Source organism: Metarhizium acridum, assembly GCF_019434415.1.
Source record: "Metarhizium acridum strain ARSEF 324 chromosome Unknown scaffold_587, whole genome shotgun sequence".
NCBI lineage: Eukaryota > Fungi > Ascomycota > Sordariomycetes > Hypocreales > Clavicipitaceae > Metarhizium > Metarhizium acridum.
The window spans coordinates 387,974-412,932 of record NW_027094049.1 but is presented as its reverse complement, the minus strand read 5'-3'; the positions used below and the strand labels follow the sequence as shown (position 1 = coordinate 412,932).

At 50.5% G+C, this 24,959-nt stretch overlaps 8 protein-coding genes across 9 annotated transcripts; 3 read left to right on the top strand and 5 right to left on the bottom strand.

Moving 5' to 3' along the window:
- Positions 1–119: 119 nt before the first annotated feature.
- Positions 120–4,010, bottom strand: J3458_021911 (uncharacterized protein). 2 transcript variants are annotated; one of them, XM_007815385.2, is made up of 5 exons: positions 3,591–4,010; positions 2,649–3,497; positions 2,403–2,560; positions 1,794–2,327; positions 120–1,714 (listed from the first exon to the last, which is right to left on the bottom strand). In XM_007815385.2, the coding sequence occupies exons 1-5, from the start codon at positions 3,702–3,704 to the stop codon at positions 1,051–1,053; spliced, it is 2,319 nt and encodes a 772-aa protein (XP_007813576.2). In that variant the 5' UTR covers positions 3,705–4,010; the 3' UTR covers positions 120–1,050. The 2 variants fall into 2 exon arrangements, with proteins under 2 accessions (XP_007813576.2, XP_065972047.1); XM_066122827.1 differs by having other exon boundaries at positions 2,649–4,010.
- Positions 4,011–4,860: 850 nt separating this feature from the next.
- Positions 4,861–5,961, bottom strand: URA3_4 (orotidine 5'-phosphate decarboxylase; the record flags this gene model as incomplete). The annotated part of the gene is made up of 1 exon (XM_007815386.1): positions 4,861–5,961. The coding sequence occupies one exon, from the start codon at positions 5,959–5,961 to the stop codon at positions 4,861–4,863; it is 1,101 nt and encodes a 366-aa protein (XP_007813577.1).
- Positions 5,962–7,430: 1,469 nt separating this feature from the next.
- J3458_021909 (uncharacterized protein) lies at positions 7,431–7,757 on the top strand (the record flags this gene model as incomplete). The annotated part of the gene is made up of 1 exon (XM_066122826.1): positions 7,431–7,757. One exon carries the CDS (start codon positions 7,431–7,433, stop codon positions 7,755–7,757), a length of 327 nt encoding a protein of 108 aa, XP_065972046.1.
- Positions 7,758–13,949: 6,192 nt separating this feature from the next.
- On the bottom strand, positions 13,950–15,795 carry J3458_021908 (uncharacterized protein). The gene is made up of 2 exons (XM_007815388.2): positions 15,480–15,795; positions 13,950–15,407 (listed from the first exon to the last, which is right to left on the bottom strand). Exons 1-2 carry the CDS (start codon positions 15,550–15,552, stop codon positions 14,104–14,106), a joined length of 1,377 nt encoding a protein of 458 aa, XP_007813579.1. The 5' UTR covers positions 15,553–15,795; the 3' UTR covers positions 13,950–14,103.
- A 670-nt stretch (positions 15,796–16,465) lies between these two features.
- On the top strand, positions 16,466–18,394 carry J3458_021907 (uncharacterized protein). The gene is made up of 3 exons (XM_007815389.2): positions 16,466–16,630; positions 16,685–17,518; positions 17,587–18,394. The coding sequence occupies exons 1-3, from the start codon at positions 16,498–16,500 to the stop codon at positions 18,270–18,272; spliced, it is 1,653 nt and encodes a 550-aa protein (XP_007813580.2). The 5' UTR covers positions 16,466–16,497; the 3' UTR covers positions 18,273–18,394.
- Positions 18,395–20,607: 2,213 nt separating this feature from the next.
- On the bottom strand, positions 20,608–21,036 carry J3458_021906 (uncharacterized protein; the record flags this gene model as incomplete). Its single annotated transcript, XM_066122825.1, has 1 exon — positions 20,608–21,036. One exon carries the CDS (start codon positions 21,034–21,036, stop codon positions 20,608–20,610), a length of 429 nt encoding a protein of 142 aa, XP_065972045.1.
- Positions 21,037–21,700: 664 nt separating this feature from the next.
- Positions 21,701–22,951, bottom strand: J3458_021905 (uncharacterized protein; the record flags this gene model as incomplete). The annotated part of the gene is made up of 1 exon (XM_066122824.1): positions 21,701–22,951. The coding sequence occupies one exon, from the start codon at positions 22,949–22,951 to the stop codon at positions 21,701–21,703; it is 1,251 nt and encodes a 416-aa protein (XP_065972044.1).
- A 463-nt stretch (positions 22,952–23,414) lies between these two features.
- Positions 23,415–24,882, top strand: J3458_021904 (uncharacterized protein). The gene is made up of 4 exons (XM_066122823.1): positions 23,415–23,783; positions 23,849–23,937; positions 23,997–24,393; positions 24,453–24,882. The coding sequence occupies exons 1-4, from the start codon at positions 23,633–23,635 to the stop codon at positions 24,575–24,577; spliced, it is 762 nt and encodes a 253-aa protein (XP_065972043.1). The 5' UTR covers positions 23,415–23,632; the 3' UTR covers positions 24,578–24,882.
- Positions 24,883–24,959: the final 77 nt, after the last annotated feature.

The following is a 24,959-nucleotide window of genomic DNA, read 5'->3' as shown; positions in this document are numbered from 1 at the left end:
TCTTTCGTACAACCACCACCCGTGAGCCAACCGCCTGGTTTGCATGTCTCCGTTACCAAACGAGCCTGACGTTTGTCGCCCCCTGCTTTCACACGTCGCTACCTTCCGTGTAACTCTGGTGTTTCGATCGGGGGGCAACTGGCTGGTCTTTCTCATTGTGCCCTGTTCGGTTGCTTCTTGGCGTTGCCTTGACGTTCATGCGTCATTGTTCCCTTGACCGCTTCATGGGGCCCCAGTCGTTGACGTGCAGAATTTGAATTCGCGACATGGGTGATGCGTGTTGTCGCATTCTTTTTTACATCGTCGTTGTCTGCAGCTGACTGCATGGGGCTTTGCACCCTTTCGGAGCTGTCGTTGTTCTCGCGTTGGGTTGTGGTGGGCCGGATTTGATGTGTCTGGGAAGCGCTCGCCAGCACACAAGCGTTGCATGTCCAGGGTGACGCTCTTGCAAGCGCCCGTCGCACCTTGGACGCCGTCAAAGTACATCAAGCGTCATTGACCAGTTAGTGGATCCCGTGAACACTGGGTGATCACGAAGAACATCGCCGAGAAATACTCGGAGAAGCCCATCGCATCGCTCTTCGGTCGGGATACCAGGCCCTGGAGTTGCATGCAGCATAGCCCCCGATGGCTTAGGAGGCGTACAAACACCGCCACGGCACTTGGGAACAATCTTGTTGCATAGGAAAGCGAAGAGCCAAGGTGAGCGCCTATATTGGAAGTCAGATCCTTGGCATCTTGCCGTACGTTTCATCTTCACCTCCGCAAACACCGCGGTTGGTTGCCGGCAGCCACCTGAGTAATTTCTTGACGCATACCCGAGTATGTCGAGATTGCCATCCTATCAAATTGCGTCCGAGCCCTATACCCACGACAGCACTTCCTTCCCCCAGAGAATAATGAGAGATGTTATTTCCCAATCATGACCAAGGTAGGAGGAACATGCAACCCTCGCCAGTAATGTCCAAAACCGCAGAAAGCCGCCCGATGCAGCCCTTGTAACCACGGCCCGCAGTTTTTAACTGCCGCTCTCCCGCTCTATGCATGCCATCATCTGGGCTGAAACTGGTTCAACACCTGCCAAAGCGTACCATCGGCTATGTCCCCTCCAAACTGCCACTCCGGCGCGCCCCTTTCGCCGGGACCCATCTCCGCAGCCGCCATTATACCGCCGCCATCCTGCACCGCCGTCAGGTCATTATATATCAAATCTGAAGTAGCAAACGTCGGCATGATATTCGACAGACCATCTGGCGCAAAGGCCCATTCGCTGGGTGACAGCCACGTTTCCCCCGGCATGTCTTGCCTGGCGTTTCCCACATCTTGACCCTCGACTGCGCTCTTCGCCATGCTTGTGCCTGGGAGTGAACTAGCTGGCCAGACAGGTACTGGGTTTGTGTTTGTGTCCAGTCTCGCAGACCCGCTGGCAGGCGTATGGTCCGAAGGTCCCCTAGTGGAGGATGGCGTGTCGGAAGTCTTGGAAGGCGAAGCTGATTGAGCAAGCGCCTTTGTGAATTTGCCCAAAATGGCACGAAGAACACCCTGTGCGGCCTTGGCGAGTGGATTGCGATGCTGCATTGTCGCAAAACGCTCTATGGCCCAGTGGATGTGTTGGACGGATAGTTGCCTGTGTTCTGGGTGGTCGTGTGGAAAGAGGATGTATACAGAGGCAACGAGGACGATGGCGTCAAATGTTCCAAAGAAGAGCATAAAACTAGGGCTCGTTAGCATTTCGCGGCTTCTTCTTCACTCGACCACGTTCGCGTGTGAAACTCTTCACCGGCACAACTTACTTTCTCCAGGATGTAGAAGGTAGACCCTCAAACATTGATCTCTGCATCTCCAACATGGCCAAACCGGCTGTTAATGCCTCCGACCTACTCTCCTTCCTATGGAACAGGTATGGTCGATGCAAGGCCATCAGAGTGAAATTGTGAATGAGGTAGAAGTAGTATCGCGTCCCCCCTATCCACCCCTCCACCTCGGGGTCGTTATCCCAACGAGTGTCAGCATTTTTCAGCCTGAATATAGCAGGCGTTGAATCATGGATACGCATGATTTTCTGGTGAACTGTGTCGATTTTGGAGAAATCCTTCGGGTAGGGACCTTCATGTTCGAGGTCCTGGATGTCTCGTAGGGGCAAACATATTTCGTGCAACCAAAGGCAACGAGTCAAAGCAGTAGGAGGGTCCTTTTCCGGATTTCGAGGGGCGATAGGAGTATTCGAGCGGTTGGATGGCACTGGAGTGTCGATCGGCAGGGATGGGAGGCTGTGGCGCCAGTCCACGGTACCGGGTCGGCCTAGTATTAGAGACATGTTGATATCCCTGAGTTGTCAGCAGCTGTTTTGTTTGTTACAAGGGAGAGGGGAGGAGGGGGAAGTGGACAGGCCGGCAACATACCACATCGCGAGAATCATGTACATCTTGCGCCGTCTCTCGATAAGCCACTGATTCTCAATAACGCTCTCCAAACTTGTTTCTGTGGGCTTAGGATCGAGGCTATCCCGATGCATGCCCAACTCTTGAGCATCTCTGATAGCAATTCCAATCATGTGCCACTACGCCATTCGTTAATCTTGAACTTACAAAAACAGGTCAAAACGCTCAACAGGGAGGAAGAGGGAAGAGGGGAGGTGGGTGTCTAACCGACTCAGTAACATTAGCAGTATATTTCAAGAAGCAAGCTCTCAGAAACTCGGCCTGGACCGTCGTAACACTCAACCCCTTCTTCCCAAACAATCCCACAATTTCCGCCCCGCTAGCACTGTAATCACACGCCAAGTCCTCAAAAGTCATATTGGCGGCATACTTCAACGTCACAAACTCCTCTTCCTCGCCGTCCGGAAGAACCAGTAAGGCCGCAGCAATCATTTGAAACAAGACGGCCGGGAAAACCCTCAAGCCAGGAGAAATACCCCGCGGTCCTTCGGTGGAGAATATACTAAACGGGAGATTATTCCACTGCTGGAGTTGGGCGAAGAAAATGTCCGGGTCGACAAAGTAGTACTGCCAGTTAAATTCGCGCATACACATGGCCACGAGCTTGTCGATGAAGACCTTGGCGGGGAGATGCCGTATGAGGTCCTTGTACCTTTCGCGCACAGCAAAGGAGTCTTCGCGGGAAGTGCAGGCTGATGAGAGGGTAGAGAGTGAAGATTGGTCGTCGGATGAGGGGGCCGTTTCGATTTTTTTGAGAAAGGAGATGGTCGATGCTCCAGTTTGGCCGTATCCCCATGTTGCGGCCATGGTAGAGAGCGGTTCTGTGATTTCCAGGGGCGTTGAAGATGCCGAGATTTGGGGCAGTTGGGTGGATGGTGATATCTTGGTGACGAGGCTGTCGTTGTTGTTGTAGTAGTAGTAGTAGTTGTTGTTGTTGGTGGTGGTGGTGGTGGTGGTGGTGTTCCCGTTGTCGAATGTACGGGCACTTGGGTCGTAAGAGCAGAATGTTTCACGGTTTCTAGAGCGGCAGTTTGCGCAAGGAAGTTCTCGGTCACACTGGCTATGTTAGTGTTTAGTGTCATGATAGGATATGCAGTGACTAGGTGAAATTCGCCATGGTTGGGTTCTCTGAAGGCGTTGACGGAGTACCTTTTGCTTCCTCCTGTGACACTCCGTACACGACACAACAATCCTCCTCCTCTTCTTGGGAGGGCCCTTTCCGGACGGCGCTGGCGCCTCTGTCTCGAGCATCGAATCGCTCATGGCTTGGATCGTCTCTGTACGCAAACTGACGATACCTCACCACTCAGTCAGGAGCCAAGCCAGGCCATCAACGTGCAAGTAATCTCAAGATTTCTACCAGCCGGTGCCTTCCTGTCTGGTGGCAACTTTCGAAGAACTATCGGTTCAAAGATGCAGCTTCTGCGTTGAACATGTACGGTGTGAAGCCGGCCATGACGTACGTACATCGAAGTCGAAATTGAGTTGAGGTGACATGTCAACCGTCACCGTTGCCCATCCAAGCTGAAAGTCAGATTGTCGCTACCGGTTGGTGGGGCCGGAGTTAACAGTGAGGGGCTCCGGGCCAACATTCGGCCAGCATTCGGCCAGCATTCGACATCTGGATGTCAACTGGTGGTTCATGTGCCCACCAGTTAGTTAACCATGAAGCTGTAGTTACCAAGCTATCCGCAATGGAACCAGGCTCCTGCATGCCACCCACGCCACAACCACCACATCTAGGCCATTCAGGCGCCCACCAGCTCGTTTTCAGCGCTTCTGGTTTGGCGCTGTTGCCTACGGAGTACTCCTTTCGATGTTGACGGGGTGTGAGGTGTGGGGGACTACCGAGACCGAGGCTGGCTGCGGGAGACTCACAAGATGCAGCTTGACGACTTTCGCACATCACGCGAGCCGAAACGAAAATGTGGAGAGATGCCGAGTGGTGCCATGTCGCAGCCCACGTAAAATTTCCGACTGCATCGGCAGATCGGACCAGTTTGAATAGGGCAATTCATGCTAGCTCTGTAGTTGCAGAGCAAAGTGTCTCGGCAAACGCTGTTCAGAAAGACAATATTCGTAAAAAAACATAAGCCAAGTACTCCAACGTTGTTCTCCCTCTGCGCATCCCTGGTAGCATCCCTCAACTAAGATCTGTTCCATTCGATTCTCCAATCGGGTCACTATTCCCTTGTCTCGTTCCTCATCTTCCTCCAGACCCATCTCATATTCTTGTGTCCAACCGAGTAAAACATTCGCCCAATATTGAACCCACTTTGCTACCCAACATAAACACCACTGTCCCACTTTTTGCATAGACTATGAAGGAATTAAAAGTATGTAAAATTGACAAATCAAGGTAACATTTCCTCCTGTACGTCGATACGACGCTCTGGGAAGCCGCTTCCTACCGTTGCATTCAGCGAACCCTTTCCGTGTATGCCTTCCATGCTGCCGAGCGGTATCGTTCTGCCTCGCCCTCGGGGTCGCTTGCCTTGAGGATGCCGCGACCGACAATAACGATATCTGCTCCGGCAATGCCGATGATCTTCTGAGGTGTATTGTATTGCTGACCCTTGCCATCGCCTTGGACGGATCCGTCCTGGTCCTCGTCCTGGGGCGGCAGCTGACAACCAGGCGTCATGTGGATAAATTGGTCGTCGACTTGTGTGTTGAGAGCCTCTTGTGAAACAAATCCCATGACGAAGTCTCTGTGTTCTCTGGCAGCTTCCACGCATGCTTGTGTGTACTCCTTGTTCATAAAGTTGCCTGCCGATGACATTTGTGCTAGAATAAGTAATCCTCGGGTCATGGGCGCTTCTTCGATACCGGCAAAGAGGACTTCGTCATCACCAGCCATGTTTTTAGTCAGTCGTGGCGAGTTCACAGGCTCATATTGTTGCGTCACTGTAGTAACCGAGACAATGCTCCCCTTTCGTCCGTCATCTGTCCGTCTAGGCACGCTGTCATTGGCGTCGTCGCGACCACTAGAGCCTATATCGTGGTCCTCAAACTCCTCTGCGGTAGGAGTGCCTACGGAGACCGACGTCTTGACCTCGTAAGGATATCGCTCGAACCATCGAGTGGCAGCGTTTTCTAACGAGGTCACCGAAGCCTTTCCAGGTACCATGTTCACGTTGACGATATGCGCCCACTCAATAATTCGAGCTGAGCCGCCAATATACTGCATTTCCACAGTATTGCCGATATCACCAAACTTGCGGTCCTCAAAGATCAAGAATCCATGACGACGAGCCAATGAAGCCAATTTTGCGCCGGTGCCGGTTTGAGGGTGGAAATCCCATCCAGAGACCATGTCATAGTGTGTCTTGAGAACGACAATGGACGGGCCAAGTTTGTCCGCAACGTAGATAAGCTCTCTGGCGGTGGTGACATCCGCGCTCAAACATAGATTGGACGCCTTCAGATCCATGAGCTTGAAAAGGTAGGCATTGAGCGGGTGAGTGGCCGTTTGAGCCCTAGAGGCGTACGTTGCCTTGAGGGTTGGGTGTTGTGTCATGTTGATGTTTGTCACGACTCACGACCCTGGACACTGACGGGCAATTGGTGTGCGGTGTTGGCAGGTGAGATGAGATGAGATGAGGCTGAACTATGCTGATCCGATGCGACCTTGGAAAATGGGTGGCAATCTGGCAACTGGAACGTCCCGAGTCGAACAAGAGCCAGTTGCTTTGCGTCGATATATTTTTTTTTCCAACGAGTTATTTCCAAGTCAAGATTGTTCGCGGTACTGTAAGACTGGGTAGCTTTGCCCAGGATTTTGAGAGGATGGTCTCGTGATTGAGGCAGGGGTTCGAGCTTTAATAAGGGCTGTAGAGTTTAGACCGCTGGCCACCAGAACCGTAGTGCCAAGGATCGAATCTCCTGATTGAGCGCAAAAGCTATCCGGCCTAAGCTAGTTAATAGCTAGCAAAATCGTGCCATATCACGGGTGAAAGGACTGACAATTTCCAACAAAGATTTGCGAGAAAGCGCCAGAAAAAAAAAGAGGAGCGATCAAAAAATGACAGAGCCAAGCTGCAAAGATGCAGCAGGGGTGTTCAAGCCCAAGTGGTTCTCGGAGAGAGCCCTGTTGGACACTTTGGGCGGTTTGGACCCATGGGACTGGGCTCTCGAGTGGACAAGGAAAACTGTCAACGGGCAGGGATCAAAAACAGGAACGAGGGTCTGGTCGAGAACAGGCGCCTCCGGGTTGCTCAAGCGCAGGAGGATGTATGCGGGTTCGGAGAGCGGCGTTGGTCGTTTCTGTTGCGGTTGCTCATCAAGAGTGGCAACGATATTCGGTCCCCTTCCCCAGTAAGGGCTACTCCGGCCAAGATAGACGCGATTACTCCGTAGATGCAAGCGAGAAAGCGAAGGCGAACTCGGTGCACTGAGGGCGAGGCTTGGGGCTTGACTTGGAACAAGCACAGGACTTGTGGTACAAGGGCAAGGTTGCGGTTAAAGCCCCAAGACTTCACCAGAAAGCAGAAAGGGAAGGAAAAGGTGGCTCCAGTAGCAGACGGGTTGAGAGGTTTACCGTGGACTTGACCAACACCGCACGTCGAGTCGAGTCGACAGAGGAAGATGCGGGTGCCCCCCAAGCGCCGAAGGATACCGGTGGACTGGCTGTTGGACTGGCTGGCCACGACAGGAGGCCAATGATTTCGAGGCTGCTGAGGCCCTGGCCTCAACTCGGGAGACCCTGCAAACCGTGACCCATGGGTGGGTGACGTGGTAGCATTGATCAACCAGTGGCGTGCCCATCTGCGCTGTAGTGTGAGTGGTGAGGTGTCAATCTGGAGATGGGTGGGTGCCAAAGTCGATCGCCATCGAAGCCTTGCGTCTCCAATCCACCTACTCCGTACGGAGTACATCCACGAACCGAAATGGCAAGCGATGCAGGCCGGAGGCTGCCCTGGCGACGGCATCTTCTGGAACCGTGTAGCCAGAGCCAATGCCTCCTGAAGTCGAATTTTTGGCATCTTGATGCTGGATGGTCAATGTGTTGATTTCATGTTGAAAGGAGCCCGGAATTCCGAAGTGCACAAGGCCCATGGCAAGATTCGGGATGATGGGGCCCCAGGGGGCATTCATGTTGACAGGGGCAGGAGCGCGCAAGCTGCAACAGACCATGGACGGAAGGAGGCACTGGCGGTGACTGCAGGGCATCTCAATTTTATCTTGCTCAACATTTTTAAAGCCTGGCGCTTTTTTCAACTGCAAGCATCTCACCACGACACGTTTTTGGTCACATGCCCTTCGAGTCCAGAGTCCAGAGACCAAAATGTCCCAAGTATGCTTTTTCCTTCGTAACGCGCCGATTTCATCAACTTGAAGCACAGTCCGTCAAGCTTGATTCCGTTAATGAATGAATAAATGACCTCTCCATGTCGATACCGGCCCTCGTATAGAAGTGAAACAACTCGGGACATGGCAGCCCAACAATGAAGTGTCGGGGCCATGTTCTAGTCTAAGCTTCAACGTTCACCCATACGTCACCAACAGCGATAGGAAGAGGCAAAACGTACCTAGGTATTTTACCAGGCCAGGTACCTGGGTGCTGCGGTCATATGATAACACTATTTTGTCAGTGTACTTGTTAACAGCAAATGCTTTTGCCAGAGACTATAACCGACGTAATGCCCACGGGCTAGCCACGCCGTCCGTATGATAGCTCTCATTTTGCAGCTCCCACCGATCCGCCGAGAGCAGATATAATACAGCATTATTTTTCACTCACGGGACCTCTCACAAGGCTCGAATGCCATTCGGGCCGGAACAGCACTGGAGCTTTCTCCGTGTGAAGAAAGTTCATTGGAGGGAGCTCTGCCGGCGGAAATCGTGGCTGGCGAGGCGCCCTGAGCTAATTCCCGCTGCAGACTTATCGAAAACACGATACATCAACAGAGCCTGGTACTCATGTTCAACTTCGTCCACCTGCTACATATCCCGTGCCGGGCTCCCTGATGCCGTGCCGCTTCCCCCTCACCCCCAAAAGCTCTGAGGTATACTCCGTACCCCATGCAATATTTTCTGAGTGTCTGGTTTCCACAAACATCCCTCCCTGCTCAAGGATCCTCAAGCCTCCAGCATCCAAGACCAATGACCGCAAAGGCGCTAATGTGCCTGACCTGCAGCCTCCGGCAGGATAGTGCCTTCGATTTTCACACTTCTTTGCTATTGCTAGCGGAAAGAGCACTTTTTGCCGATGCGAAAAGAGTTTAATGGATAATGCCGTTTAGCATGGCCCCTTTGGCTAAACGCGGACGGCGAGAGCAAGCCCAAGGTTGGTTGTCTCGGCGTATCCGACGCTTGCAATAGCAGGGAATGTCACTGGAGCTCGCAAAGATGCCTGATACCCGACTCTCTTCACAATTAGAGGCATTCACAGCTTCAGTAGAAATAAGTGTTGGTGCATGGAACTTTTGGTATAATGCTCATGGGATGTTGCCATGTTGAGGTCCCCCCTCCCCACTTTGCCGATATCGACAGACTTCATGTTCTTTTGATTCCAGGTTGTCGAAAAAGCCAACAGCTATATTTTCATGGAAATGTATGCTTTTTGCACTTGCTGCATCTGTGCCAAGTCCCAATTTACGGTGGCAGTCTCCCGCAGTGTGCGTTGTCTCTACTACCCTTGTCCGGCTGACTGTAAGTGACGGAGATCGAGATGCACATATATGCACAGGCAACAAGGGTATGCATGGGGACGCAAATTTACAAGCCGTGCGCCGTGAAGGCTCTCAAATGCAGCTTGTTGTTGGCCAACTGACTGAACTGTTCCGTTTCTTCAGTCAAGGAGGCGGATTCACCCTGTCGCGCGCCTCACATGTTGAGATCTTGTAATGTTCCCGAGTATAGTTGGCAATGCTGGGATATGAGTCATGCAAAAACTTATATTGGTACCGACAAAGAACGAAATAGCTTCGTGAGAGCCATGATTGTGGTCGGGAACAACACCTGGCATGGGTTTCTTATCCTTCATCGGACCAAGCCCGGTGCAGTCAGTACATCTTTCTACAAAAGAAATGGAAGAGATAACGAATTCACCAACCCGGAGGACTTTCAAGTCAGATATTATTTCTGTCGTTCCTCATGTCTTATTGAACCAGGCAATTGTCGAGCTTCAAGGTAACCAGAAAAGTTCATTGTCCAAAACAGCAGCACAACGCAACCGACACCGGCACTCTCCTACTCAGCATTGCATGCCCATATTGACACCAATACCGACAAGGTATTGGCTACGATGCGCTCCCAACGTTCCGCGTTTTACCATCTGGGCTCCTGTTGATCTTGATCCACCTAGCTGGAAGAAGTCTTTCTGCCATCACCAGCTGGCGCCTGCGCCCTGTTTCAAGCTCAATTCACAAGACGTGGCATAGAGAAAGCAAGAAAGGAGCTGGCCAGTGTTGAGTCCAAAAAGACTCCAATCGCTGACCCAAGTTGAAAAACTGACTGTCACCATGGAATGTCAATGTATTGCATAAAGAGACGGCAATGCAGACGCAGACAAAAAGATCAATTGATTGACGTCTTGTGACCTCCAGCAGAGACTCAACCATGCCTGGTCACTTCGCCGCCCCGCAGAATAACATTTTTCTTTTGCTTTTTCTTTTGCTTTTTCTTTTTTATGCATGCTTGTGCGGGGTTCCGATGACTCGTTCGACTACAATCATCTCTGTCCCTGTTTGGCCTTTGTTGTCAGTGACCAAGGGACGTCTTCCAAGGCGAATTTATACCAAGTCGTCATCTAGGGACAAAATAACAGCCAGGGCTCCTGTGTTGCTGTTAGGATTGCCCATGGACAATGCTTGTCGGCTCGTCGGCTCATCGGCTGGTCGCCTTGGACATTTGCAGCTAGCATTTAAGGCGTACACATTCCGAATAAACATTTGTGCAGCAACTTACCAAGATCGCAGGAAACGGACCCTGCTCCCAAAACCCATCAGCCCTGGTCTCGACGGAGCAATGACCCAAACATAGAAGCGGGCTCCTACCATCTGGGTAGCCATTTACGATTCTAAATCATCAGCCCCGACAGTTCGGTATCGGTATATGAGCGTTCGATCACGACAGCTGTTGAATCTCCCTCAGACTTGGCTACGTCCCGAACCACTTGCCACGGAGGCACAGCAGAGATCTTATTAAGCGAGGGACAAGCGCGTCGATGTCTACGAGTTGCGCGACAATGCCTGGTTTGATCGTGGAACGGGGTTTTGCGCCGCAGCCTTTGTGAATGTATGTATATCAACATTGCTGTCCATTTCATTGCGCAGATCGGACGCTGTGGCCGCTTTTGGTTGCGCGAAGATTAAATGACCGACTACTCCTCGGGTTCGCCTTAAACACTCTAATCGTGTGGCAAGAACCTGGCAGCGGAGTTCACATGGCCCCCAGCTTCCAGGAAGCTGAAGGATGCGATCTAACATGGTTCGAGATATAGCATCAGGCTCCTCCATCTTGGGCGATATTGATGGCTGTTTCTTTACAGGCAATTTATGGGAAATGTGCAATAAATGATCCTGAATGCAATTGGGGGAGATGATGTACTTTTAGACGATCTGGTCCTTGAGCCCCTAAGCTTCCTGCCGAGGAGCTGGGTAGTCTAACGGAATCTAATGCTCAGCAAAACTTCCAAAAGAACATGACAAGCGACTCAATCCAAGTCATATCACACAGCCTACTAGTTCAGGTTACGCATCCGTATCGTATAAGACTCATCCCGGGCGCAGTGTCTACGAGAGAGGTCTTACGGTTGCTGACGATGGCAGCACGTGTGACGGACCGCGGAAGAGAGCTACAGCGAGGTCCCAAGAGCTCGTGATGCAACTGACAGGTTGTATTATAAGAGAGCTAAAAGAAGTCAAAAGCTTTATCATGTGTGTCAGGAAAAGAGCTAGCTAGAAGGTGCCAGCGTAGCAACAGTGATATGGTGCCTCACACCTGACAGTGTGGGCCCCAACAGAACGATTTACTCAGATGTATCGCGACGTTATGCTTTTTATTCACAAGCATTGAAGGGGAGTTTCTTATATTCGATTAGACGTATCCGACCAGTTCCTTAGCTTGCAACTTTATATTGACGCGGTCTCGTTCCCCAGGGAAACTTCCAGGAACCGCATTCTGCAGAAGTGGAAGGACTTCCTAGTGTCCATGCCCATGATTTCAAGCAGATGTCCCTAGACAAGAAAATTAGTCATCGGCTCAGAGGTCTGGAAGATCCACTAAACGTAATTGCAACCTATTCAGAAGTCCAACTGCCTTTAGAGATTATCCGATACCGGGACGGCTATAGACTAATGCTGGTCTTAAGATTTCGTTTAGTATAATGGCAGGTCTTGGTCAAATCCGACGGGTAAATACATTTGATAGCAAGCCCTTTATCAGGTGGTTTTTAACCATTCTCGTTCTAATAAAACGTAACGGAGTCACGATGATCTGGCAATTGGTATATAACCAAAACGGAAACCATATGTCCTACCTGGACAACTCTTGGCGTATTTGAATTGGAAAAGACACGACATGTTCTTGGGTGGTGTGCAGAAGCTGCATGCTCCGCTGGTAAGCTGCCATGGGGAAATACAAGGCTCTTATGAGCTAACAGGTGCTGTACCATAGGATCCGCAGATGCCAATCACGCAATAAAGCCATCCCGACTCCCACCATCTCACGCTGGCTGTCTTCTTGAGAAAGTGCTCCCATGTAGTAGCTGGTCACTGGCGGTGTTCCATTCAGCACCGGACACGGACATACACCCGCTCACAAAACGCCAAAGCTCAAGTTGATCCATGAGAAAATCGTGGTGCTGTGGGACGAAGAAGACGAGCGAGGCTGGATAGTTGATGGGACGAGCGCTTTGCTACATATCGTACGTTCGTCTCTGGAGAAGGACAACCACGACTGATTCAGCTCAGAATGCCTTCTCCAGCCCAAATATATTCAAGAAGCCCCAGAGACGCACAAAGCTAACCCAGCTGTAAAACTTCTTCTTAATCGAGAGAACTTGCATCTCACAGTCATCCGGAGAAGGAATATTATCTACGCCTTGCGGATCGAGTGGACGACTTCTTCGATATACTGGAGGAAATTACAGACTACCAGGTGAGCGTGGATTGCCAAAGAGAAGCAAAGATGGAGCTTACAAAGGTGAAGCACCTTGAAGGTTGGGATTTCAACAACTTGGCCAGATAACGAGATGCAGCCTACCCTCGAGGTTTCGCAGAATCTTGTCCGAAATTAGTGCGGTGTAGTTGAAAGATCGCGATGCCGTTATTTTGGGCATAAAATAAGTTTCAAATGGTATTGGAACGATGTAGGTGATCCAGAGGTAGATGTCCTAGCGTCTTTCGAAGAGTCTGATTTCGAATACTACAACAGCGGAATCCGACCGTGCATACGTTCATCTATCCTACAAATAATCGACACTTGGCAAGCTTAATCTCTAGCAAATATCAAGGGCTATACTTTGTATGTAAAAAAACTAATCTCCGAAGACTACACAGTAGGTGTGGCATGTGCGTCGCAGAAAGAGCTTATAGCGGTGTGCTTGCTGTTTGATATCAAACACAAGTGTCCAGTAGTTTCCCCAGGAGACACTAATCACACGTCGTGGGCCGTCTTGGGCAACACGACATCGTAGCTGCTTGCCTGCCATCTGATCGATACGGCGCAAACTCTTCAGTCAGTGTTTCATACATGAAGAGGAGCTATGAGACCGTCGGGTTCTACCTTTTTAATTGGGCCTGGAGGCGGCGTGCCTTTTGGGCGAAATGACACTCGACTTTGACGATGCTTTGGCCAGCCATTAATGTCAAAGCAGCAGACAGCTAGTGTTTTCAGCTTGCGCTCAGCGATAAAGTAAGTCCTTAGTCCAGTCTTGGTCTGGTGAGCTGGGGAGTGGATTGCGTATTGACGAGGCATTTGCAACTACTTAAGCGTGTGGTGAATATTTGACAAAGGGCGTTGACGTACTGGGCACTGCGGAAACCAAACGTGGCAAGCGACTCATTTCCAACGTCGAGCCATTGCACATTGCTTCCATTGGTCCGGAAAAAGGGGCATGTCAACAGTAGAGTCATTGTGCCATCAGTAGTTGCGGGCCGGACCTAGTTGCCGAGTTTCGCTACGACACTAACCGCCCCGGGCAGAGACCCATGGCAAAAGCGTACAAAGCCGTCCTTGGGGCCAGACCTCCCGAGCCGTATACATGTCAATGAAGCGTGGTTCAACGGTTTTGAGCCGTCAAGGCTACGACACTTCGAGACTGCCAACGCGATAGTATCTGGAAGTTGTCGGAGGCTGATCCACTCCGCCGTGTGGATCTCCCGGAAAGTGGGCCTCCGGAGCCGACCTGCCGTGTCCACGACTCCGCCGACTTTCGCCATTTGCACAGTTTCGGATACCGTCATTGCCGCGATCGCCTGGCTTCTCATTCAACTTTAGATACGGCCAGTCAAGAGACTCATAGTCAGAATGACGTCATGGTGAATGCTGCTTGGTGCCGAGGTAAGTTTAACTTATGGGGCCGGGTTCTCGGCCGAAAGTCGAATTAACGACAAATCTTGCTAGTGCTAATCACGGACTAATGTCAAATATGGTACTCCTCCCTTGAACCGTACGCCCTCTATTGTTCTTTTCGCCTTTTAACTGACTGTATTGATCAAAATACAAAGACTTGGTCCGTCATTTTCGACCTTGCCCCCGGCTGCTCAAAGCCCAACTTTACCAGCGATGATTTGCTGGCATTGACCATGCCCGGGGGGCCGCATAGCATTATCCTGGTATCGATGCTAGGCGCCGGCAACTTCTCCTGCATCAAGTCCTTTGTGACACGACCTTTTCCATAGCCCCAATCAGCAGGGGCTTGATCCAGAATATAGTAGACCCTGAAGTTCCCCGGGTATCGTCGTGCGAAACTGTCCAGTTGTTCGCGGAGGAGGATATCCTGTTCCGTTCGGTTCGCGTATATTAGACTGATCTGGGTTAGATCCCGGTCGTCTTCGCAGACGGCACGGATGATTTGGAACATGGGCGTAATGCCAGTCCCCCCAGCCACCATGCCAATCTTCTCACAGAGACCGCGCTGATACCGCATGGCGCCGTTGGGACCTCTGAAGAGGACCCTATCGCCGGCTTTGAGCTTGCTCAGGAAGCCGCTTGTCAACTTGCCGTCGTGGTAGACTTTGATGGCAAGCTCGAGCACGCCGCGATCCGAGTTGTTGGACACGGGCGTGTAGGATCGTGAAACGCTCTCGCCTCCGACATCAGCCTTGATTGCGACGTGCTGGCCAATCGGCAGGCCGGCAACGGCATCGGCAGTGGGAAGAGCGAAAGTGAACTTGTAGACATTGGGAGCCACCAAAGTCTTGGACTGTAGAGGGAGGGGGCAGTATTTGGAAGGATCCAGCAGGCCGTGTTGCAAAAGCGCGTTTTCCCGGATGCGCTCTGGGGCTTTCATATGAGCCGGGTAGCTTGTAAACGACTTGTTGCCCCAAATAAGCTTCGCAAATCTCTGCGCGAGAATCGCAGTGCCGGCGGCAAAGATGCTGCCACCCATGAAGAGGCCTTTTATGAAGCCAACGCCACGCCGGTTTTCGGGCTTGCTGCGCAACCATAAAACGAGTGATTTAGGAAGAGGAGGCCGATGATGTCTACTCAGGTAGTAGACAGCAGCGATTGACAGTGAAAAAAGGCCTAGATTGGCCAACTTGGCCAACTGGCTTTTGGTGGATGGTGTTTGCGCCGGACTCGGTGGTTGGCTAATCATCGGCCTCGGCCTCGGCTTCAATCTCTTTTTGTCCTGATGACCTTGGAGGTTTCCAACTAGGCATGGCTTCATGATATCCCAGGCATCTTCCGAATGCCCGGCATTGTCAAACTCGTGGGTGGCATCTGTGCCTGCTGCCTCTACCAGAACGTCGGCGCCGCCAGGGTGGTCTTGCGAATATCTTGTTACGTCGTACACTAGAGCCAAGCGTTAGAAGTGTCTTGGCAACTATGAAGCTTCCATGGCCCTTTTTTCTTTTCAAACCTAACCTTTTCCGTGGACAATAATCCAGCAATCTCCCGGCTTGTTGTGTTCTGCAACTGTTGCGGCTTCAATCTCCATGGTGTACGAGGGAGAGATGTTTTTCGCGCGACTGACAAGACAATGTATCTGGCCAAGAGACCCGTTATCGTTACCTGACAAAACGTCGAGGTGGAGCTTATATGTCAAGGCGGTAATGCATCTTGTTCAACAATGGCAAGAATACCGAGGCTACGACGGCGGGTATTAATGTCCATGGCGTCGGCTGATGCTGCGACTGATGGAGACCGAGGCAGTTTATTGCATCCCTGCAGGTCAAAGTTGGTCGGCCGGACTCACCGAGCCCTGCGGCTGCGGCCGACGTCGTATTCTTGATGTCAGCCAGTACGTGACATCCACATTGACTGCAGATGTAGGTTGACTACTTCCTGGGCAAAGTCAGCGGGCAGGGGGCCGACTTTTCTCGAGATGGCGGCTGCAGGGACGGACCGGAGAGGCAAGCCACCGGTATTCGGCCATGGTGATTTTTCTCCTGTCCTCAGAGTTAATATATTAGGAAGCTAGGAATAGAGATGTTCATGGTTGGACGCGGCAGAGCCCTGGTTTGGCCCACCTGGAAGTGCCGTTTGCGGATCCAGCTTCCATTCTCCATGGAGGTCCGTCGACGGATTGAGCTTTTTGGGTCTTAAGTGGCGGTACTAAGAGAACAGGAGTAGCCGGTGGCCCAGTGATAGGGTTCTCGTGATGAGTTGGGATGTGAAACGGGGGCTCTGCATGGGAGTCAGCAAGAATGGATCAGCCTCGGTAGTGCCGCCATGACGCGCTGTTGTTGCATTTTATTCACAGTTGTCGCTTGTTCGGTGCGCCAAAGATCGAGCGGAACTGGACTATATATGTGTGATTTGCATGGATGCATGGATGCATGGTTGGATACATGTAAGACCAAAACCCAGTTGGCCCAATTTCTTGTACGGATATCGAGTACTGATTTCAAGCCATCCATTTCCAAAACCGTTGCAAGAGACGATGAGTTCAAAACAATTTTACCTTCTCGGTGAAAGCGCATCGTCTGCCATCGATATTGACTTGGCAGAGGTGGCAGATGTTGAAGACCTCCAGCACCTCGTTGCTGCGCACTTCAACATAGTTGACCACAAAGGTGAGAAGTGAAAAGAAAACACAGGATTCCAAACTCTTTCTGACTCGTCTTCAGGCGTGGGATTTGTCTCCAATCATCAGAGACTAACCGCAGTCTCGGACGTCAAAGATGCAGATAGCCCAATTGTCATCACCATCGACGGGCAGGGCGTCCGGGAAGTACCTGGCCCAGCAGGACTTCCGTACTTTGGCAACTACTTTGAGGTGTATCCAGACCACCTGGGAAACCACGAGCGTCTTTTCCAAAAATACGGTCCCTTGATTGTAACCAACAATATGGGCAGCAGGGTCTACCAAACAAACGACCCCAAGCTGTCGCAAATCTTCTTCCAAGAAAGCGACTTCTTTAGCAAGCGCATTATCCCCGGACATCCTCTACATCCTATCAAATCAGCCGAAGCAGGTGTCTTTTTGTCGGATACAGACACGGAGCAGTGGCGGCTTGCGCACAAGTTTCTGCCTCCAGCCCTTGGGCCCAAAGCAGTGCGCCACTATGCACCTACAATGCAAAGGACTGTTGAACAGGCGTTCAGAGTCTTTGATGAGCTTGACGAGAACGGTGAAGCTTGGAACGTATACCAGTATATGCTTAAACTTGGTTCCCAGGCAGTAGGGAAACTTATTCTCGGCATGGACTTCCAGCATTTCACCGAGGTGGATGCCCCGTTGCACGAAATGGTGCACAAAATTGCCCTTAATCTCGAACTGAATAAACGTATTTCGAGCATGGGCTCGTGGTATGCCCATATGCCGTTTGGCGATCCCAAACGACTGCGCCAAACTATGGGTAGGATAGAGGAGATGATTATGGATTCCATCGCCAAGGCGTCCAAAGGTCAAGATGATTTGGAACTTCAAGATGCTGCTCTTCAAGCAGAAAATGTTGTTGGTATGCAAGCAGACATGAGCTGTTGAATTCTCGTTTCATCAAGGCTTCGGATTAACACATCATGGCAGATTACTTCTTGAGAGCAGCAGACAACAATGGCAAAAAGCTGCCGCCCGCTCAGTTTGTGTCGGCACTTTTAGTTGCGACGGGGGCTGGCTTCACGACCACATCCTCGCTACTTTCCTGGTTAATGTATAGTTTGGTGCAGTATCCAGGAAACCAGGAGCGTTTACTGCAGGAGTTGGTTGACAACGGCTGGGACCACGACACCCAAGTGACCGCCGACCTTACAAACAAGCTCACCTTCCTGGACAAGTTCGTCAAGGAAACGCAAAGACGCCACAACCCCTCGTATCAACCTGGTCGTACGTCCAAGGTCGACATGGTCCTGCCTGGTGGCTATAAGCTCCCCAAGGACTCCGTTGTGATACCCGCGTTGCACCACATCCACAACAATGACAGAGTCTGGGATAACCCGACTAGATTCGACCCTGATCGCTGGGATACTGAGAAAGTCAAGAACCGACCTGCGGGCTCGTACATTCCATTTGCCGCTGGCCCTCGCATGTGCGTTGGCTTCAGCTTTGCCCTGCAAGAAATCAAAGTCTTCTTGCCGAAGTTAGTCTATCGCTACAAATTTTCTCTGGCTCAGGATGGTCCTGTTGAGTACGACCCGTACTTTCAGCTGATTCGGCCGAATAATCTATACATCAGGGCCGAGCGTCGCGTGAAGTGGCCACCAAAATCAGAATGAGACAGTAGATGGACCGGGTAAAAACATGTAGTAATATGGGTGTTTTTTTTCTTTTACATGAAACTATTAATCCGGAATGGACAATCGTAATACTACGATGAGTTTCCTGACCTCCATTTCGCCGGGGCGTTTTATCTAGAGGTTCAAATTAGGTTACAAGGTTCAAACTAGGCTGTAAGGTTCAAATTAGAAGTTAGCTTGAAAATCCACTAGCTATGACCTTACTATGTAATCGAAAAGAGGCATCTTCGAGGTTCAATTATAAAGCATGTCTTTTGATGGATGGATCCAATCAAGGACCAAGTCCACATTTATTGCGATCCATAGCTGCTAAATCGTGAGAGCCAGGAAATCCGATAGAGTAGTGCAGTTAATCGCACGTTGCATGGTATCATGGGGCCCTGGTTCCTCTCAAGGCCCAGATAGCTGAATAACTCTATTTATACGAGAAGTCGGTGAGCCTTTGGGAGCTAGTAACTGTGGCAAGCTTTCTACGATGCAAAGAAAGGAACATTAGCCCTGCCTTGGATTTTGCTAGGGGTGTTATCGCGATGTCGTTCAACGGTTATCTTGGTAAGAATCCTTACTCAGTAGAGAATGTCTATTTCAAATACCACGGGTCGATAATCTCCATTGCAGTCGCAGTTACGTAGCATATGATTGACCGTGGCAAAGTATAGCGGCACTTACAACCAGTTGAGCCGTGGCGTAGGTTTATAGCCTCTAGTTACTCTTGAACTCCAATAGATAGAGTCATCAACGTAGGCGTCATGTACCCCGCACAGGCTACCTCACCTTCAGCAAGCAATAACACAGATCCTTAAACAATTCTTCATCCCTGCAGTGATATGAGTTTCTGAGTAAGTCTATCACAACAATTTACATGTATTCTGTATTGATCTGTTAACAGGGCTTAGTGACAGAGAAAGTCGAGCTGAAAATTGTGACGACAACTACAACTCCTGATTCACAAACGAGCCTCAGAGATGAGAAATTTGGTACAGTCCATCTCGCAAGACCCCGTAGCAGCGATAATAGCCTTCCTTCTCCATCAACAGTAGCTGAAGATACACCTGATTGCTATGGAAGTGTCAAGCAGAGTTTGATCGAGGAAATGAACCATGAGAACTATGGAACATATCATGATATATTGGCAGCCCGCACGCTAATCCAGGAGAAGCTGTCAGAGGCAAAAAGACAATTTTAGTCTTGGCACAGATCTCAGCTTTACCAAAAAAAAAAAAAAAAAAAAAACTTCTTGTACAGGACGCTGACAGACTGATAACGAAGCGGTCCTTGTGAGGAAGTGAATGCCTGGATGATGCTTGTATAATATCAGGAGCATTCGGCTCGTACAGCGTAGCAGTTGCGACTAAAAGTAGACTCGCAATGGATTAATTTCACACGACACGTTTCATTCGTACCTACGTGAGCTGCCTTGATATTCCGAGAGGATTTGCAGCCGTCAGCTTGGACTGCTGGCCTCATCGCCGAGAAACTGGGAGAGACACGACGCGGCAACCAAGAATAGCTGGACCGTACCACTTTGGCAAATCTGTTGTCATGACCATCGCGCTAACATACTAGGTAGAAATAAAAAGCTTTATAATACTAAGAAACTAACAGACAATGCTTTCCTACCTCGAATTGCCATAGCGTGGAACAAACTACAATGCGACAGTACTTGCAGCCTGTTTATTACGCCACCCTTGCGTCACGTTTGCAAGAAACAAACTAGGTGAGGCGTGGTGTTGATAGAAGCTAGAGCATTGCCAAAACTTACATTAAAAATTTAATGTTTGTGTGCCAAAGTTACACAAAGTACATTATGCTGTACAATGTTATAAATATTATACTTGTAATATAATGTAATACTGCCTGCCAGGTAGCAGCACAACGATTGTTGTTGCTTTGAATGATTGGCTTGACCCTGACAGAAACGCAGGTAATAGAATCTATTCGGAAACCCGGGAAGAATATATAGACAACAATAGAGTCATCTTTGCGACTTTAAACGGCCTTCTGAATCCGGTTTTCCTCGCTTCGCCCCCGAGCATTTGAGCTTTGAGATGACTTATCTGAAGACTTCGCTCGCCAAACTGATCCAAGACGTGGTGTGTAATCAATGTCCTTAAGCAGTTCCTGCATGTTTCTTTCCCTTCTAGTGTGAACGAATTATCTGTCTTCCGCACCGGTCTCGACTCATGTTGTCGATACCGTGTAGCTTACAATAGGCATTGATATAACCTTCAAGTCACCCTCACTTGGACGAACATGTATTTATTTTGCCTCCTGGATTGGCTAATGCCGAACCAGTCATATCCACCATGCACAACTAGGCCGAATAATACACGCCGTAGCGGCTAGCATTTTGCGTCATGTAATGCTCAAATTCCTCAAGTGATGAGTTGGGAGGCATCACATACTGTGCTTCTTGAGCAACTGCTCGAGCCAACTCAGTTTGGTACCTTAGAGGAAAGCCAAAGTCTTTCGGGAACGACTTCTCGTCTGTCCCCAGCAACAGATTTGCGTGCCTCCCAGACTCCTTTGCTGCATCCTGTGACGCAAAGTGATTTTTCAGTAGCCCCTTCCATTCATCGATTCCCGCAAACCCAATCGAATCCAACCCAGAGCAAAACAAGAATATGAAGCCATCTTTAAACCCCTTCTTCATCCCGCGACACATTTCCAGATATTTCTGCAGCCGTTCTAGTGACGGCCTAACAGGGAATACCGTCCAAAACGGCGTCAGATTGTACCTCATTGACAACCATAGCTCCACGAGAACGAAGCTTTCAACCAGGATTGAAACAGCCGGGCGACGCAGTTGCCCCTGGCGCTGGCGATACGCATCAGCAACGAGGGGACTAACATCCTCAGGATGGTTATAGTCCAGATAGTAATCTTTAAACCATGTTCCTTTGCAAACGCGACGACATCATCCGTAAAACACTCTGAATAGCCCCATTCTGCTTCAGGGACTTCGCAGTTGGGCGGGGGCGCATTCCAGTCCGTCTTATGCTGCTTTTACAGTCCTGATTCGCCCGTTGCCGTGAATGGGGACTTCTGCACTTTAATGAATTCGTTTACTGCAGTTGAGCCTTGTATATACTCTTTTGGCTCTATTCCTCCAACTGTTCCGCTCTGGAAGTAATGGCGATCAGCAACTTTAGTCGACGGCCATTTTAATCCACAGCGAACGAGTATAATGGTCCCGTTCGCCTCCAACGACTCCAAAAGAAACCTCCTATAAGCTTTGGTCAACTTTAAAAATTTGAATCTGAAGTAGGCCATGCGGTGAATAATCAACTGGTCCTGATTCGGGTCCGCCATATGGTACAATTCAATGTCCCGGTTGGTCTCTAGCAAAGTCTGCCCTGCGGACTTTCCCCAATCCATCTCCGCCGTCATGTCCAACTGCCCGCGTTTCATGGCCTCATCTTTTGGTCGCTTGACAGGCATGAGAAGTGTCTGGGGCAGCGCCTAGGAATACCCATTGCTGCGTATACATGCGTCAACGCGCCGTTGGTGCTTCCGATAGCCACGGCAGGGTACTTCCGTTGTGGCTGAAAGTGTGCAACAATTGATTGGGTTGTTTTTTCTGCGTCGAATGTTGATCCTATGTCATCCGTGGCCTCACTAGCACCGACAGCGGCGTACACCGTGCCACGTAAATAAGGTGGTAGCCAGTTGATGAGAGGCATGACTGCGGCCAAGGGCGTCGGGACTCCTAATTGCGGAAAGTCTCTGAAGTTCAAGTGCCGCCCAATTGCACGAAGCATAGATGACGCCGAGACGAAGTCAGCGATCCCCTGCAGCTTGACGTATACGCGGTCCATATGGTCCGAACCATCCATGGAGAGTATCCCTTGGTATCTGTAGAGCGCTATTGACTCTACCAAGGTAAGTCCCATGACGAGCAGCCATCCGTCCAGAAACCCCTGCCGCATAGTCAGAAAGGCTGAGAGTGCCAGCACCAGTTGCCCCCAAAGCAACAGGGATTTTTGCTTTGCCGCTGCTTCCCTTGTCTTCTTCACTTCCTCCACCTGCCTCAAGATGTCCTCCCCCGCGTGTTTGATGCTGTTATCGTCCTGAATCAGCAGATGGCGCAGCACGATTCTGGACATGCTCTCGGTTGCCGAGTAATTTGCCGTGTGGCCAGCTTCCCTTAGGACATAGTGCACCGCATTGGGCATTTTCTCTGCCACTTCGGCTACCCAGCTGCACGGAGCGACAGGATCCAGTTCACAACTCAACAGCAGGGTCGGGCTTTTTAGATGTTGTAGTACATCCAAGCTGCGGTACTCAGTTGTCTCCTTGAATAGCGCAAATGCCCTTCGCATTCCAGCCTGCCAATAATCTTGAAGCATAATCGCAGTCATTGAAAGCGGTTCGTTCCTACTATCCGCGGCGAGCGCAAGCAAAGTCCTGAGCATGGTTCGGCGGGTTTTGTCCATAGGCAGACCCTGCAGCACAAGCCGATCGACCCTCTCTGGCCAGCGAGAAGTGAAGTCGGCGAGGATCTGGCAGCCCAACGAATTGGAGACAAAATGTGCCTTTCGTATGCCTGCAGTGTCCATCCAGTCATGCAATCCCTGCGCTAGCTGGCGTACAGAGACCTCATGACCCTTCCGTATTGATTTGGATGAGCGCCCGAACCCAGGCAAGTCGGGTATCATGACGCGAAACCATGGCGCAAGATGTCTTCCAAGATGATGGAGCCTGGAGGTACCTGCTGGCGACCACCATTCCATGGACGAGGACCACAGGCGGTCGCTCGTAGTACGCTTCCGACTGTAGGAGTTTTTCTCGTTTGAAAGGGTCGCTGCTGTCGGATAAAGCATCCTGCCCAGGAAACGGCGGCGTGGGCGAAGTTAAAGCGTGCAACTCAGACTCATAACCTGGAACCTGATAAAAGGTTGCTTGCAGGTGTATGTTTGGATTGAAGTCGATTTCCATCGACATCTTGGCCGAGATAGTAATGGAAGAAACGGGGTGGTGCGATAATGGCAGCTGCCAAAGACTCTGGGGACTGTTGGGGGAGTAGTAATGCGAGGTCTTATCTAGCGAGCGGAAACGGTCGTCACTGAAAGGTCAAGGTCATCTGGACCCATAGGCGGTCATTGACCTTGTAGGTTACACGGGATAATGACATGGATGGATACGATACTTTGCCGGATCCGTTACAGGACATTTGATGTCAAGAGGACACGTCAAGATGCCGGCTGATGTCACTGTGAGGTCAGGACTCAGGAAGGCGCCACCCATAAACCTCCAGACAGACACCTGGCTGGTCGGACCGACGACATTGTCATCAACTTCAAATTGAGCAAAGCATCGCTCCGCCCACGATTCGTACCATGGAATCCGGGAAGCTAACTGACGGCTCGACGCCAAACAAGCTTGATGTGTCTGAAAACTCGGTATGCTCCTCTATACCTGAGGCCCCAGTGACTTTGGAGCGTCGACCATTCTTGCAGCCTGAAGGTCATATCCGGCTACCTCATACCGGTAGGGAAATAAACAGTCATTCGAAACCAAACGCCAGAGTACAGCTAACAAGCAAGTACATGTAGGAACTCCAAGGGCGAATCGTGCTGCTACTGTCGGGTGTCCAAGAGGAACGACGGAGAATAACTGGGCAGAGCGTCACCGGCATCAAACTGTAAAGCACTTGAATTCCTTCCTCGATGCACGTCTATAACTGACACATTGGTCCATCAGGTCCTTCAACAGCACTGCGACTTCTTCGATGAGGACCAAGACGGCATCATTTGGCCTCGTGACACATTTACCGGATTTTATGCTCTCGGATTCAATGTAGCCTTGTGTCTTCTGGCAGTCCTCGTTATTCACGGCAACTTCTCTTATCCTACTGTCTCAGGAATACTGCCTGATCCCTTTTTCAGAATCTACCTTGAGAATATCCACAAGGACAAGCACGGCAGCGATAGTGGAACTTACGACACCGAGGGTCGCTTTGTGCCGCAGAAGTTCGAGGATATGTTCGCCAAGTACAGCAATGGACAAGATTTCATGACCATCTCCAGCATTATCCACTTACTCAATGGGCAGAGACTCATTGCTGACCCTGTAGGCTGGGGCGGAGCTTTTTTCGAGTGTAAGTTCCAAACGCTATAGTATGAGCTGTACTCCATGGTTTGCGCTAAACACGAATAGGGCTGGCAACTTACATCATGCTATGGCCTGAAGACGGAAAATTAAAGAAAGAAGATGTTCGACGCGTTTATGATGGGAGCATATTTCCTATATTAGCAAACCGACGAGCCCGCTACCAGCGTTAACTCGTCGCATACTGTCGATGCCAATGAGTTAGTACGGTAAAATCATCATGGTAACAGAAAACCGCGGAAGATTGGACTCGTGGCTGTGTAATCCGTAGAGCAACGGGTACCTTTCGTTGTATAACGCCCATGCAGGGCAGGGCAGGAGCAGGGATTGCTTGGTTACATGCGGGGTAACGTGCCGCTTGTGGCCTCTCAGGGCATATTACGCCCTGTACCTCCCAATTACCTTGAAAGGCAATTTTCCTCAACTTCGGATCAGTGAGCTTAGCGTCGTGGTGTAGTTAAATATATGATGTTTCCCACAAATATGTTCCACCGATTAAATTCAGGAAGTGCCGGGAGGCTCCTCCTTCACTACATAGCAAAGGACACAGTCACT